This window comes from Neolamprologus brichardi, chromosome 20, assembly GCF_056152115.1.
Source record: "Neolamprologus brichardi isolate AB-2024 chromosome 20, ASM5615211v1, whole genome shotgun sequence".
NCBI classification, from domain to species: Eukaryota; Metazoa; Chordata; class Actinopteri; order Cichliformes; family Cichlidae; genus Neolamprologus; species Neolamprologus brichardi.
The window spans coordinates 1599633-1616769 of NC_142123.1; the positions used below are offsets into that span (position 1 = coordinate 1599633).

Sequence of the window (17137 nt, forward strand, 5' to 3'; positions counted from 1 at the left end):
TATAGGTACAACAGCGATGTTCTACAACACAGGTGTCGAACTCCAGGCCTCGAGGGCCGGTGTCCTGCAGGTTTTAGACGTGTCCTTGATCCAACACAGCTGATTTAAATGGTTAAATTACCTCCTCAACATGTCTTGAAGTTTTCCAGAGGCCTGGTAATGAACTAATCATCGGATTCAGGTGTGTTGACCCAGGGTGATATCTAAAACCTGCAGGACACCGGCCCTCGAGGCCTGGAGTCGACAACCCTGTTCTACAACCATCTGTAAAACAAGGTGGAGGCTCTTTCACGGTTTGGGGCTGTATTTCAACCTGTAATCATGGGGATCTTATCAAAATTGATTAAATTATGGAAGCAGAGAAGTAACATCTGTTTTTGATTCACTATGCATTATCATCTGGAAAGAGTTTGACTGGCAGCGCCTTCATTTTCAGCACGACGATGACCCCAAACACACTGGCAGTGCAGTGAAAGCGTACTTAGAAAGAAAAACACACAATGGAGCATTATCAGTCACAGCTCAACATTATTGAAGCAGTGTGGGATCATTCAGTTCAATTGAATTAGATTGTGTTTATATAGCACCAAATCACAACAGTAGCTGCCTCAAGAAGCTTTATATTTAAAAACTGTACAATAATACAGAGAAAACCCATCAATCAGATGATGCCGTATGAGAAAGCACCAGGTGAACGTGGGAAGGAAAAACTCTCTTTTAACAGGATGAAAAGGGAGGAAGGCAGGGCAAAGAATAATAATAATAGTTCATGTTTAAATGCAAAGTGGTGTATCATCTTGATGTAGAACAAAAGTAGAAAAGAAGAGCTTTGAATTTATTTCAAGAAACCTGGTGAACTATTCCTGAAGACAACAAGAAGAAATGATAAGAAACTTAAAAGAGTTCAAGCTCCATGTATTTCCATGTATGTTTTAGGGGTGGGGGAAAAATGGATACTGTGTAGCATGGTGATATTTTGTTTGCTAATAATGTATGGATACAGGGACAGCAGAAATCGATATTTTGTTACAAAAAGGTTTTTGTGCTCTGACTTCAGAGCATGTTGATCCTTTTTCTGAGCAAGAATCCTGACATTCCTTCACTGTCCAAATGTGTTTAACTTGTTTTTGGCAGCAATAAACATGACAGTTTACTTATTTTAATTTAAGACATGTTTTATTTTAATTAAGTTTATAACTTTTTTATTTAATGTAAAATTATATTTTGTTTTAATTTACTTTCAAATTCTTCAGTTGCTGAAGGGGCTGCATAGTTTTCATAAACTGCATAGTTCAGAATAGCTATAATTGTACCAGATGGTTGATTCAGTTAAGTTGGACTAGACTGTAATACAAACCGTTCAGTTTGTCAACAATAAAACTGAAATGAGAGAAAGACTGAGTGTGAGACTTTGATATTAGAGAAAATGAATATTGATAAAGTTTACCTTTATGTACAGAATCTGAATATCGCAAAATATTTTTAAAAATTGCAATAATATCGTATCGTGCATTAAGTATCGTGATAATATCGTATTGTGGGATGTGTGGTGATTCCCACCTCTAGCATGTTTGCACATGGTTCAATAAATAACTGCAGCTATTCCCATTCTCCTAACAAAATATAAAGAAATGATGACTGAAGACATTTGCTCAGTACTAATATTTAGTGTTTGGAGGTTGGAGTTGGAGTACGACCAAGACTAGTAGTATGTAGTTGACTTAGTTGTGTTTTGAGCAAAGCTATAGATATTTAAACAACATATGTAAAAGATAAAAAAAGAGTTCAGTTGCTTCTTGCATTTGCTTTTACTTTACCAGCATCCTGCAGTTATTTATTCACACCAGAGCGCAAACACATGTACACAAGTTTACTGACCAAACAGTTTCCTTGGTAGGAAACACACAGCTTGTTTGTCTGTTGAAGAACTTTTTGTGTATACTTAGTGCCCAGAATGTAAAGTGTTTTAATTATATGCATCCTTTACTTCAGTGGAAACACCTGCCAGCATTTGGACAGAGACAAACAGAGGAGATACCCAGTACTTTAAGTGTTTACTCACCATTGTTGGCCTTGTCCACGTTGAATACACACAGATAAATAAAATCTGTTGATTAATCAGAAAAGTTGTTTTTATTCGATTTATTGGTGAGTTGTTTTGCTTGCAGATTCTTGTCAGACCTGAGGGTATAAAAGCTTTTTTTTGCTTTGTTGTTTTGCTTGTTTTTGTTGTTGTCTGCTTGGACGTTGGTCCTGGCAGTATCTGTTCTCTGATAGGTCTTTATTTCTTCACCCAAAACAAACGTGCACCTGTCCTGAGTCGGCTCCGTGTCTTAGTGTGCATTATGCCTTCATCCTGCAGTCTTTTCTTTCTCAAATTCGTGGCCTCGTGAGTTGCAACAGCAGCCACAGATTCAGCAGCATATGGGTGGATGTTGCCGACGGAACACAATTTTTCACTCAGTGGCATATTTGAGATGCTGTATTCACATTTTGAAACGTATGCCCCAAAGAGCAATGCGGTTCCTCTGAAAAGCCGACAGTTAGTGCGCCATGACAGGGAGTGCTGTCTTTGAGTGGGATGAAAGTGGTAAAAGCAAATAGCCAACACTGCCAAACCTGAAGTGGATGATGATGTTTTCTTTCCATCTTGTTTCCACATTGTGCCAGGCAAGTCTGGGCACAAAAATACCAGAACCGTTCTTGGCACATCCCCAGTGCTTTTATTGCAGTGAACAGTGAAACAGCCTTTTTTGTATTTATCAGGGAGACAGAAGGTCACTGCAGGGTATGATTGAAGTTGTGTATGTTTGACATTAGTCGTAGAGTCTGATGTAAGAGTTATACATGACTGTTTTCTCAACAATCATGCATGACAGTGACGTTGTGCTGGCTAAACTCTACAGGATGCTCACAGTTACTACGTTAAGAAGGTGTAACACAGATGACATTTGATGCTCAACATGACTCAAGTATGGACGTAATTGTGCCACAGGCATAAAACGTTTTAAAATCACAAACACTGTTAGGATTCGTCATCTGTCTTTGTACATATTATTTTAGAATCCATGTGTCACAGCGGGGTGCGCTGGTGTGAGGAAAGAGGTAGACCCAGATGCAGACACGGTGGAGACAAAACGTAGTTTCAAAAACAAAGCGAGCCTTTATTGGCTGATTGCAGAAGAAAAACAAGGAACTAGGGAAACTAAGGAGGCTATGAACGCTGCGTTAACAAAAAGGCTGTGACACTCAGTGACAAACTATGACAAACTGTGAACGCTGAGTAAACTAGAAAACACAGAGAAACAATGGAGTAAACCTATGAAAACTGTGGTGAGGTTAACAGACGATCTGATACTGACTGAGTGGAAACACACAGACTAAATACACATAAGGAATGATCAAAGGAAGTAGAATCACATGGGGAAAACAGCTGACAACAATTAACATAATGACAGGACACGTGAAACTAGACATAATAAACACAAAACTCTTTCAAAATAAAACAGGAAACATAAGAAGATCCAGACATGACGTGAACTTGACAAACAAAGAAAACTTGGACATGAAACATGGCAGAATGTAACTAGATAAACCGAAATGAAACTAGACTAAAAAGAATAACAAAACACCAAGAAACTCAGAATACTGGGTCACATGACCCAGGGCCATGACACCATGAATTAGATGTTGAGATTTTTTCAGTGGTAATACCTGTTCCTGGTGGTGGTAGGAGAGGAAAAGTCAGAAGATCACTAAACATTATCTTCAAAATCTCACTGTAATCCATTCAGTAGTTAGACGTACAATATTCAAGTCTAGACTAAAACTGTAGACTGATGGACAAAGTGCTAACAGTTCTGAAGGCAGAAGAAGAAATATTTTGAGAGGCTGTTCACTGTATTAAAAGTGGGTGTAGCTTGACCTACCCTTGAGCCAGCCCTTCTTTATATTTTGCTTCTATATTTTCTTCTTTTTGTCAGCCTTCCTTCCATTAAGACCATTTTAAAATAAGTAGATGGATCAGCTAAGCAGCTCTTGGGTCCTGTGTCAGATCTGTACTCTGAGGACATGACTTTCAGATACTAATACAGATATCTGTTGTAGAAAGGCCACTTTTTCTTCTGTCCTTCACTTGTCTAGTTTCCAAAGATTTTTTAAGGACACACTGCACACAGTTCTGACATGTACCAAGTTTTTGGCTAATGATTGTTTGGGAATCACTTTGTTGGTACAAAACGACAGAAAAATTAAGGTTTTGGTGCTTTGCTAAGTAGTTTATTATGTGTAGGTTCTTCCATTGTGTTCGGTCCTTTTTTATGTTTGCAGTAAGTAGTTTGTGGTTCAGATCATCCACCAGTTGGAACTTGAACTTGGATGGATTGATCCCCAGGTCCTTCAATCCGCATGTCAAAGTATCCTTAGGGAACATACTGAACCCCAAGTTGCCCTGGCTCCTTTAGAGGATGAACTTGTGTGAACTGGGTGAATGAAAGTGTTTTGAGTCCTCAACTTAAGTAGAAAGGTGATATATGAGTAGTATAGTCTATTTACCATGATCATTTATTAAGTGGCTTAACAACAAAAACAAAAAAATAAAAACAATTATCAATCATAAATATTTAATCTCTGTAATATTTTATATATTTATAATTGAGCTATTCGTATATATACTAGAGCTATTTCTTATGTTTTGTAACTTTGTAATATATTGTATTATTATTTAATTGAGTTCATTCTGTCACTGCTCTTATTGGAGCAACTGTAACCACATAATTTCCCTTTGGATTATTAAAGTATTCTGATTCTGAGTTAAAAAACAAACAAACAAACAGATTTCTGTGAAAATGATCAGACACATGGACTGGAAATGAGTGAAAAAGCAGCCAAAAAGAAAGAATGAAAGACTTTCAGAAAGCCTGGAGAATTATTGCTCAAGTGTCCTTTAAAATGACAAGAAAGTGGCAATTTGAAGGCAAAAAATAAAGGAATGAGGGCTAAAGACTGTCGCACAGTTCTATAGTTTAACTCTAAAATATGTCCACTTCCAGTCTCGTAGTAATAATACATTTTATTTGTATACCCATTAAGAAGCACTATATTCATACAGCATATTTATACAGAAAGCCAGTTGTAAGAGTCCTCTGTCTCGCCTCACATGTAATGAAATCACATAAAACCAAGTCTTTAAAACGTGTGTCAAAAAGTGATTTAGAGGTTTACTAATTCTGCACATTTGATTTCCTCAGGTAGGTCATTCCAAAGTTGAGAGGCCCTAAAAACAGAAGCACAATCACTTTTACATTTTATTCTTGATTTAGCCAAAAAGGCCCCATGTGAGGATCTAAGGCTCGAAGCTGGCTCATACAGGGTCAACATTTCATCCAAGTAGCTTGGGGCCAGATTGCAACATCATTAAAAAGTGATGATTAAAATCTTAAAATCAATTCTAAATCGTGCAGGGAGCCAATGGAAAAAAGCCAGGAATCAAGTGATGTGATTGCTGTCTGCTAATACCAGTAAGAAGCTGTGCTGCTGAATTCTGAACCAGCTGCAGGCAAGAGAGTAACTTTTCATTCATGCCAGACAGGAGAGAGTTGCAGTAGAGAAAATAAATATGTGGATGGCTTTCTCCAGGTCTCGGTGTGAAAGTTTTATTTGTTTTCCACTAGACATAATTCTAATTTCTAGGAAGCAAGACTGAACAGCTTTATACACGTGTGATTCAAACCTAAGGATCAATTTGAACTACGTTTCTGCAACAGGTTCTACTTTAATTCAATAAAGAGAAATGGAAGAACTGAACATTGTTTGTTGAGAAATTATTATATTTGGTGGTTAGACTCTGATGACCCATCATGGCAGAATGGAGTCCCAGTGGAGTCTAGATGCTGGTGGTGGTGAAGACTGAGGCTTGGAAACATCTCTGAGGTGTCTGTGAGTTGGAGATGGACAGGAGGTGGGTTGCACGGATGAGAGTTTGAAAGGGAAAATGTTGGAGATCACAGATGTAAATCACATAAAGCAGAGGTTGATTGGCTCAAAGAAGGCAGGAAAGAAGATGATTGGACTAGAGTAATGACGACAGCATTGAGACTGACAGCGTGGGGAAGTGGTAGTAATTTAAAGAATGGAAAAGCAACCTGACACCCAGAAAAACAGCCAGATGAGTGATTACAGATCGTCCTTACTGAACTTATGCACAAGCTTCATTAGAGAGAACTTGAAGAGAGCTTTCAGTGATTTTAAGACTGAGGTTGAATATAGCTGTTTTATGGCGTTAGGTTGAAGGTGCAGCCCCGTGCACCTTAGATTAACCTCGGGACTTTCTAGCAAAAAGGAAACCCTTTCACCACAGTGTTTAAACGGTAACAACTTTAATCCAAAACCATGGACTCGAGTCCCAACCAGACTTTACCCTGATGATCTGCCAAATAGGAAAAAATAAGCGTAAATGTAAAAAGGTTTGTGTTGAACATGGTGTAACCAGCAGTCTTCTGAGTGATAGTCCCGTGTTTCAGACATCCACCAAGCCCAGCATCCTCTTAATGTGGACGGCGTTCGGCGCTTTTTGTGTACTTGCAGTCAGTTATGTGGTTCAGGTGGTAGAATGAATGTGTATGGATTGGTCCTCTGCTCTTCCATCCTGCATGCCAATCAAGTATCCTTAGGCAAGAAACTTAACCCCAAGTTGCCCTGAATAGATCCTTTAGAGTATGACTGTGTGAATGTTGCTCTTTACACCACCTGACTTCTTAAAGTGTTTTTTACGAAAATGCCCAACATGTTATTTTGCTGGTGAATTTATGGGAAACACTGAACTAACCTTTGCGCTTCAACTGATACTTTTTTCACTTCATGCATGAACATATATAGTAGGGGTGGGAAAAAATGGATACTGTGTAGCATGGTGATATTTTGTTTGCTAATAATGTATGGATACAGGGACAGCAGAAATCGATATTTTGTTACAAAAAAGGTTTTTGTGCTCTGACTTCAGAGCATGTTGATCCTTTTTCTGAGCAAGAATCCTGACATTCCTTCACTGTCCAAATGTGTTTAACTTGTTTTTGGCAGCAATAAACATGACAGTTTACTTATTTTAATTTAAGACATGTTTTATTTTAATGAAGTTTAAAACTTTTTTATTTAATGTAAAATTATATTTTGTTTTAATTTACTTTCAAATTCTTCAGTTGCTGAAGGGGCTGCATAGTTTTCATAAACTGCATAGTTCAGAATAGCTATAATTGTATAATATATCCATCCATCCATCCATCTTCATCCGCTTTGTCCGGGGCCGGGTCGCGGGGGCAGCAGCCTAAGCAAAGAGGCCCAGACCTCCCTCTCCCCAGCCACCTCCTCCAGCTCATCCGGGGGAACACCAAGGCGTTCCCAGGCCAGCCGAGAGATATAATCTCTCCAGCGTGTCCTGGGTCTGCCCCGGGGCCTCCTCCCGGTGGGACATGCCTGGAACACCTCACCCAGGAGGCGCCCAGGGGGCATCCTTACCAGATGCCCAAACCACCTCAGCTGGCTCCTTTCGATGTGGAGCAGCAGCGGCTCTACTCTGAGCCCCTCCCGGATGGCCGAACTTCTCACCCTATCTCTAAGGGAGATGCCAGCCACCCTTCGGAGGAAGCTCATTTCCGCCGCTTGTATCCGCGATCTCGTCCTTTCGGTCACTACCCACAGCTCGTGGCCATAGGTGAGGGTAGGGACGTAGATCGACCGGTAAATTGAGAGCTTCGCTTTTACACTCAGCTCCCTCTTCACCACGACTGACCGGTGCAGCGTCTGCATTACTGCAGCTGCAGCCCCAATCCGTCTGTCGATCTCCGGCTCCCTTCTCCCATCACTCGCGAACAAGACCCCGAGATACTTGAACTCCTCCACTTGGGGCAGGACCTCATCCCCGACCCGGAGTGGGCACTCCACCCTTTTCCGGCTGAGAACCATGGCCTCAGATTTGGAGGTGCTGATCCTCATTCCCGCTGCGTCACACTCGGCTGCGAACCGCTCCAGTGCGAGCTGGAGGCCCTCACCCGATGAAGCCAACAGAACCACATCATCCGCAAAGATCAGAGATGAGATCCTGAGGCCACCAAAGCGAAAGCCCTCCGCCACTTGGCTGCGCCTAGAAATCCTGTCCATAAAAATTATGAACAGAACCGGTGACAAAGGGCAGCCCTGGCGGAGCCCATCACCCACCGGGAACGAGTCCGACTTATTGCCGGCAATGCGAACCAAGCTCTTGCAACGGTTGTATAGGGATCGAATGGCCCGTAGCAATGGGCCAGACACCCCATACTCCCGCAACACCTCCCACAGGACACCCCGAGGGACACGGTCGAATGCCTTCTCCAAGTCCACAAAACACATGTAGACTGGTTGGGCAAACTCCCATGCACCCTCAAGTATCCTCGAGAGGATGAAGAGCTGGTCCAGTGTTCCGCGACCAGGACGAAAACCGCATTGTTCCTCCTGCATCAGAGGTTCGACTAGCGGACGAACTCTCCTTTCCAGCACCCTGGCATAGACTTTCCCGGGGAGGCTGAGGAGTGTGATCCCCCTGTAGTTGGAACACACCCTCCGGTCCCCCTTCTTAAAGATGGGGACCACCACCCCGGTCTGCCAATCCACGGGTACTGCCCCTGATCTCCACGCAACATTGCAGAGGCGTGTCAGCCAGGACAGCCCTACAACGTCCAGAGCCTTCAGGAACTCGGGGCGGACCTCATCAACACCAGGGGCTCTGCCACCAAGGAGTTGTTTAACTGCCTCAGTGACCTCGCCCCCAGAAATTGGCGGGTCATTCCCCTCATCCCCAGACTCTGCTTCCTCCTTGGAAGACGCGTCAGTGGGATTAAGGAGGTCCTCGAAGTATTCCTTCCACCGCCTGACAATTTTCTCAGTCGACGTCAGCAGCGCTCCGCCAGCACTATACACAGTGCAGGTAGAGCACCGCTTTCCCCTCCTGAGACGCCTGACGGTTTGCCAGAACCTCTTCGAGGCAGTCCGAAAGTCTTTTTCCATGGCCTCTCCGAACTCCTCCCACACCCGAGTTTTTGCTTCAGCCACTGCCCGAGCCGCATTCCGCTTGGCCTGTCGATACCTGTCGGCTGCCTCCGGAGTCCCACAGGCTAACCAAGCCCGATAGGACTCCTTCTTCAGCCTGGTGGCTCCCTTCACCTCTGGTGTCCACCATTTGGTTCGGGGATTACCACCACGGCAGGCACCAACCACCTTGCGGCCGCAGCTCAATGCAGCAGCTTCGGCAATGGAGGCGCTGAACATGGTCCATTCGGACTCGATGTCCCCCGCCTCCCTCGGAATGCTGTTGAAGCTCTGCCGGAGGTGTGCGTTGAAGATCTCGCGGACTGGGGCCTCTGCTAGTCGTTCCCAGCACACCCTCACTACACGTTTAGGTGCACCAGGTCTGTCCAGCGTCCTCCCCCGCCACCTGATCCAACTCACCACCAGGTGGTGATCAGTTGACAGCTCAGCCCCTCTCTTTACCCGAGTGTCCAGAACATATGGTCGCAGGTCTGGTGATACGATTACAAAATCGATCATCGACCTACGGCCTAGAGCGTCCTGGTGCCACGTGCACTTATGGACACTCTTATGTTCGAACAAGGTGTTCGTTATGGCCAAACTGTGATTAGCACAGAAGTCCAATAACAAAGCACCGCTCGGGTTCAGATCAGGGAGGCCGTTCCTCCCAATCACGCCCCTCCAGGTCTCGCTGTCGTTACCCACGTGAGCATTGAAGTCTCCCAGCAGGACAACAGAGTCTCCAGGTGGAGCACCTTCCAGCACCCCCCCCAGGGACTCTAAGAAGGCTGGGTACTCCGAACTGCCACTCGGCGCATAAGCGCAGATGACAGTCAGGACCCGTTCCCCGACCCTAAGGCGCAGGGAACAAACCCTCTCGTCCACCGGGAAAAACCCCAACGTACCGGCAGCAAGCCGAGGGGATATTAAAATACCCACCCCAGCCCGCCGCCTCTCACCAGGGGCAACTCCAGACTGAGACAGAGTCCAGCCCCTCTCCAGGAGACTGGTTCCAGAGCCCAAGCCGTGCGTAGAGGTGAGCCCGACTATATCTAGCCGGTACCTCTCAACCTCACGCACTAACTCAGGCTCCTTCCCCACCAGAGAGGTGACATTCCATGTCCCTATTGCCAGTCTTGGCAGCCGGGGGTCAGTCCGCCAGGGCCTCCGCTCCTGGCCGCCACCCGACACACAATGCACCCGACCCCTATGGCGCCTCCTGCGGGTGGTGGGCCTGCGGGAGGATTGTATAATATATATATAATATATATATAATATATATATAATACGGTTTGTATTACAGTCTAGTCCAACTTAACTGAACGCAACCATCTGGTACAATTATATACAATATAATATATATAATATATATATATATATATATAATATATATATAATATATATATTATATATATATATAATATATATAATATATATATATATATATATTATATAATATATATATATATATATATATATTATATATATTATATTGTATATAATTGTACCAGATGGTTGCGTTCAGTTAAGTTGGACTAGACTGTAATACAAACCGTTCAGTTTGTCAACAATAAAACTGAAATGAGAGAAAGACTGAGTGCGAGACTTTGATATTAGAGAAAATGAATATTGATAAAGTTTACCTTCTGAGTCGGAATATCGCAAAATATTGTAAAAAATTGCAATAATATCGTATCGTGCGTTAAGTATTGTGAGAATATCGTATCGTGGGATGTATGGTGATTCCCACCTCTAATATACAGCCAGTGTGTGATGCTTGATTAGGTTCAGACTTGCATAAATGAGAAAGGTGGTGCCCAATTAGGTTGAGGGGGATAGAGAGTCACTAATAACTGCTCTGCAGTGAGAATCAATTGAACATTTTTTGCATATATACAATATATACAAGTAAAGCAATGCATTTTCTAAATTCTTCTCTTCTCTTGTGTCCACTAACATCATTTGTGTGCTTTTCTTTCTTTTTGACAGAATGCGGGAACGGGGTCCTTGCATTTGTGGAGTAGGTGTGTGGAGTCTGCTGCTATCTCTTTGTCTGGCCTCCCTCACACATGCACACAGAAGCCACACAGGTAGGTAGCTGTATATCTATATGTCCACTTGTGTACTGTATATTCACCTGTCGGTGGGTCATTGTCTGTTTACAACATCCACAATATTGGCTCTATTGTAGATTACCTCTGCAGCCAATTTCTTTTCACATATTGTAAAGTTATAGTGAATACACCGCGCGCTACCCGAGGGAACACTGAGGTCGGATTCACAATGAAATACGAGACCACCGAGGCAGATTGCCAGGAAGAACACACAAAACTTCTTTAATAAAAGAAAGAGGGGTTCAAGTAATCCAACAAGAAAGGTCTTCCCAGTTCAGAGGCATTCGCGTGTTCGCAGTCCCATCAGGGTGGGTGACTCTCAAAAATGCCTGGGGGGTTACAGCACAGACAGTGAGAAGTGAGCTTTTGTGGATTAGAAATCCCTGGTTGTGTGATATCCTTCCCGTGTGATTCAAGTGGCTGAGTCACCACCGTGATTGAGCCCAAAGGCCTCGTACTGCTTTTCAGTTCATTTCTCATGTGAAGGCTGGGTACTCGCCTCCCTGGTTCACAAAGATCACATGCGTGTGACACTGACAATCCCATACCTCTAGGCAACAAAGATTTAAGGCGGAACGCGTTATAGCTGCTACCTGTGCTGGAATACGAGCTTTTTATGTTCCTGAGCTCATGCTGTTCAGTTACATACACATGCAGCCAAGAATGTGAATTAAATCTGTGTGTCGTTGTGAAGCTTTTACAGTTCAGATTTTTATTAGGGGTGTCAGAGGGGTGGACTTACAGGCTTTATTGGCTGTAAGCTTGCAGTGAAGGTCATTATAATGTAAGATGGTCTTAATCACTTTTAATTCTCAAGCAACATTAATTGCAAACCAGCATAAGTAAGTTTGAAAGGCTGGTGCCTCTCAATCCAAGTCATTTTATTTATGTAGCACTAACTTACAACAACAGCCACCTCAAGGCATTTTATATCATAAGGTAAAGACCCGACGATATGACCCTACAAATGTGTAAGCACTTGGTGACAGTGGGGAATAAAAACTCCCTTTTAGCAGGAAGAAACTTCTGGAATCTGCTGTGGTTGGATGACCGGATCAGGGGAGGTAGTCAGGACAAAAGACACCCTGTGGAAGCCAAAGTAAATAGTAACTAATTATTAAATGGATAATGAGTGAAAAAGATGTTCAGTGCATGATGGGAACCCCCCAGGAGCCCCTGCCTAAGGCTACGTTCACACTGCAGCACCGCATCAAATCTGATTTTTTTGACCCTATGCGACCCATATCTGATCATGGTGTGACAGTGTGAACGGCACAAATCCGATGTTTTCAAATCCAATCTGGGTCACTTTCGTATGTGGTTCTGAATCCGATACATATCTGATGTTTTAGAAAGCGACTGCTGTTTGATGGTCATGTCGCATTAAATTCATCTTTTACGTCACTGACACAACACAGACGCCAATTATCAGCGCCGGAGAAGACATCATGAACGCTTCCTGGCCATCCGGTGTAGATGTTAGTGAAACTGTTGGGAAGAAACGTGAACATTTTATTTGTTCTGTATAATCTGCAGATTCTGACAGAAATCTGCAACTATCCTTTGAAGCAGCGCTCCTCTAAAACAGTAATAAGGATCATTATTAGGTTATTTACATTATTATGTAAATAACAAAATAACTTAAAGCAAAAATTGGGAAACGTGAAGTCCGAAGTCTTTATATTAAGGGCCATCAGTCAAACAATACTGTTGCTCTGGGTCTAAACAGAGCGCGTTGTGTGTGACGTCTTCTTTTGCGCATGCGGCCGCTTTGAGCGTTCACACTAGAGCGCGTTTGCTGTCACATTTTTGTTGTAGTGTGAACGAGCAGACAAAAAAATTGTTGAGCATCAAGACCTGCAGAGTGAACGTTAGAGGTGGGAATCACCATACATCCCATATCGTACCGTGGGATGCTTAACGCACGATACTTAACACACGATACGATATTATTGCAATTTTTTAAAATATTTTGCGATACTCAGATTCTGTACATAAAGGTAAACTTTATCAATATTCATTTTCTCTAATATCAAAGTCTCACACTCAGTCTTTCTCTCATTTCAGTTTTATTGTTGACAAACTGAACGGTTTGTATTACAGTCTAGTCCAACTTAACTGAATCAACCATCTGGTACAATTATAGCTATTCTGAACTATGCAGTTTATGAAAACTATGCAGCCCCTTCAGCAACTGAAGAATTTGAAAGTAAATTAAAACAAAATATAATTTTACATTAAATAAAAAAGTTTTAAACTTAATTAAAATAAAACATGTCTTAAATTAAAATAAGTAAACTGTCATGTTTATTGCTGCCATAAAAAGTTAAACACATTTGGACAGTGAAGGAATGTCAGGATTCTTGCTCAGAAAAAGGATCAACATGCTCTGAAGTCAGAGCACAAAAACCTTTTTGTAACAAAATATCGATTTCTGCTGTCCCTGTATCCATACATTATTAGCAAACAAAATATCACCATGCTACACAGTATCCATTTTTCCCCCACCCCTAGTGAACGTAGCCTAAGTGTTCAGTGTAACTAAGGAAGGACTCTGGGCCACCGGATCTAGACTTATCCATATGATTTCTAAAAAAGGAAAGTTTTAAGCCTAATCCTAAAAGCGGAAAGGCTGCCTGTCTCCCGAGCTAAAGGATCTACTTTTAAATATTCCAGGAAGTATTACCCAGCAAAATCCACTTCAAGATTTGTGGGGCAGATTTGGATGTAACTAATAAAAAACAAGTAAAAACTTACCTAACCAAACCCAATAACTGAAAATGACAAAATCACCTAAGGATAAAAGCAGGAAGTGATTTGAGTGTCGCGTGTTCGGTTTGACTTCATATAATATGCTGTGATGGCTTGAAAATGTTACGCTGTGCCTTTGGCTTTCATGTTGTGATAAGTGTTGTGCACCAGCTGCCCTTCGTCTGAACTGGCTGTCGTTGTCATTTTTGGTGCGTGAGCGACGTGAAGGATATTTATATTGCAGCCAGTGTATTTATGTCTTAACATCTGCCTCGTGCAGATGTTCCATTAAGGGACGACTGAAAGGGAGAATGATTGATGAGTCTGAATCTTTTCTTTAATCTGGCATCTTAGGTGGACGTGCGCCCCTCCTTTGGCCTTCCCTGTAGAAACTGAAAATTTCTCATAATGTTATCGCTTCTTGGAGACAAGAAGGTTTTTTTTTGTGAGAGTGTGTGTGTAGTAAATGTGTGTCCTTGTTGAAATGTGAGTACCTATATCCATGGCTTTGCGTGTGTGTTTTGTGGCTGTTTGTGTGTAAGATTGACTCTCCTGTTCTCTGGCTGCCAGGCATCATCTCCTCTCAAAGAGACATTTTTGACAAGGCAAGGGCAAACATTTTCATAAATGGAAGGATCGCGAAAAGACATTGAGAGGGGACGGAGACACCTTCTCACTGTGGTGCTTCACCAGGCTTTCAGTGAAGTGCTGAGGTCTGCACAAAGCTACGAGGAAAACAGCGAGTGAGGCAGATAAATAGAAAAAAAAGTTTAGAATTTGCACTTTTGTGTTTTTCTTTTGTCACATTTCGCTCAAAGGCGGTGTTTGTCTGCCCGTGTGCATCGTGACCGTTCTGCTGTTAATGGGTAATTGATTGTAAAGTAGGTTGTGATCAGTGAGTTACAGCATTATCCAGTTGCAGGAGTCTGAGTGAGGAACAACAGACGAGTAATCAGATAATTACTGAATACAATCCTTTAGGTCACTTCAAGGTTGTCGCTCTCACTAATTCAAAACACACCCGCTGTCTCTTTCGCACATGCATTCACAGAGGTACACACACACACACACACACACACACACACACACACACACACACACACACACACACACACACACACAGGGATGTAAAGTAAATTTGATTACAATGTTGGGAGTCACTAAAGCTATTCGGTTTTGCTTTCATTATAAGAGCCCCGTGAGTGGCTGTGGTCACTGCCATTACAGCTCCCTGTCCTCTCTTTAAACGTTCAAATCAATTTGTGGCTGCCAGTTTAATTCCTGAAGCAATGATCTACATTTTTTTGGACAATCTCTACAGTGAGAATTTGGGATAATCAAAAGCCAAAGTAGATTCATGCTGACTATGTAAAGCAGGGGTCCCCAATCCCAGTGCACAAGGGCCGGTGTCCCTGCAGGTTTTAGATCTCACCCTGAATCACATGATTAGTTCATACCCTCTGGAGAACTTCAAGACATGTTGAGGAGGTAATTTATCCATTTAAATCAGCTGTGATGGATCAAGGACACATCTAAAACCTGCAGGGACACCGGCCCTCGTGGACTGGGATTGGGGACCCCTGATGTAAAGTGTTGTCAGCACAGACTATTTATAGTTGGGTAATGTAGCGACTATGACATCACCAATTGATTTGGGCCATTTTGAAGCTTTGACTTGAATATTTTCTTTCTGTAAATACGGTAGTTCTGATTCAGAGTTCGAGCACACTGCAGTCATACTGGGTAAGGGTCTGTCAGTCACCCGATGGCTGCCCCTCCCTGAACAGGCTTCTTTAGAAGGGAGTTTTTCCTTCCCTGTGTCACCAATTGCTTGGTTGCATGGGGGGTTTTCTCTTTATTACTGTGGGTCTTTTTAATACAGGGGGCCTTGAGGTGACTTTTGTTGTGATTTTACACTATATAAATAAAACTGAATTGAATTGAACAAAGACAGAATAATTTGCCAAGAGTGCTGTAGAGTTGTAGAGTTTCATCTGTGCAGAATAGCAACACAAATATTTTATTTAACTGCCTGAAAAAACACCAACAGCTGCAGTTAATTAATGCATGAAAACCAGGAGAAATGATACATTGGAGGCTAACGGGAATCATCCATAAAACTGTACAGCAAATGAGTGTATCCGTCAAATGCACATTGAAATTACATTACATTTAAAGATATGTGTTGAGTAAACACGAGTGATGAAGGCTTCAGGAAAATGATGAACATACTGGACAAACAGTACGTTAACCTGTTGGGCAGGTGTGTTTCTAAAGTGCACCGTGAGTGAAACCTGGTTGTCGAGTTCTTTATTCATATCCATCATGCAGGTGAAAGGAGTAAAAAAACAGTGATTTATTTCTTTGTACAGTTTTTTTTAGCTTATATTTTTTATTTTTCTTTCTGAAAATTGTTTAAGCACTGCTTCCAGCCAAGAGTGATGCCATATATGCCCCATAGCTGCAGAAAAGGCTAACATTGTTATCTTTTTACAAAAAAACAGCTGAACATGAGAGGTTTATGGACAAAGTTTGTGTTCTTCATTCTTTAAGCACTGGCACCGTTTCAAAAGTACCAGTTTGGCACCGATATCGGATAAAACCTAAACGATACCCATCCTTATTTATTTCTTTGTACAGTTTTTTAGCTCATATTTTTTATTTTTCTTTCTGAAAATTGTCTGAATTTATGTAATGATTGACCAATTTTAAAGTGGTTATATGTTCAAAACCTGAGAGACAAAGCAAGGAGCTCAGTTTGTGCCTCGATCAGCTGTTCTCTTGTTGCAAGAAGTGAATCCGATTCAAGTTAACAGTGAGTGGATTCCACCTTACCTAACACCAGCCAGCCATGATGGCAATACATCAAATGTCTCCCGGCTAGGTTTTACTTCAGCCAGCATTAACACGTTTGTGTGAATATGTGTGCATGCGCATTCTTGAATTCATTTCACGAGGCATGTAGAGACAAGACAGGAACAGCAACCTCCGGAGAAAAGCTGATGGGACTGAGAAGTGGTTGAAGAAGTCTCAGGATGTAAGTGTATGTCTGCAGGAGAGAGTGTGTGTGTGTGTGTGTGTCTTTGTAGTTTCTGTTCTTTTTTGTGTCTCTCAAGCCAGAGTAGAAAAATAGAAAATGATGCCTCTCCATCTGTTAAACCACCAATCCTGTTTATTCTGCCTTATTCGCACGTTTTATTACACTGAAACGTGCA

The 17137-nt window shown here is 42.2% G+C and overlaps 1 protein-coding gene across 1 annotated transcript in view; it reads left to right on the forward strand.

Annotated features, from left to right (window-relative positions):
* The window catches only part of LOC102792056 (chemokine-like protein TAFA-2), a 105882-nt gene that overhangs the window by 44825 nt on the left and 43920 nt on the right, over positions 1-17137 (forward strand). The window contains exon 2 of the mRNA XM_006785681.3: positions 11047-11147. Within this exon, the coding sequence (XP_006785744.1) occupies positions 11048-11147 (100 nt within the window). The 5' untranslated portion in view covers position 11047. The remainder of the gene's footprint in view (positions 1-11046; positions 11148-17137) is intronic.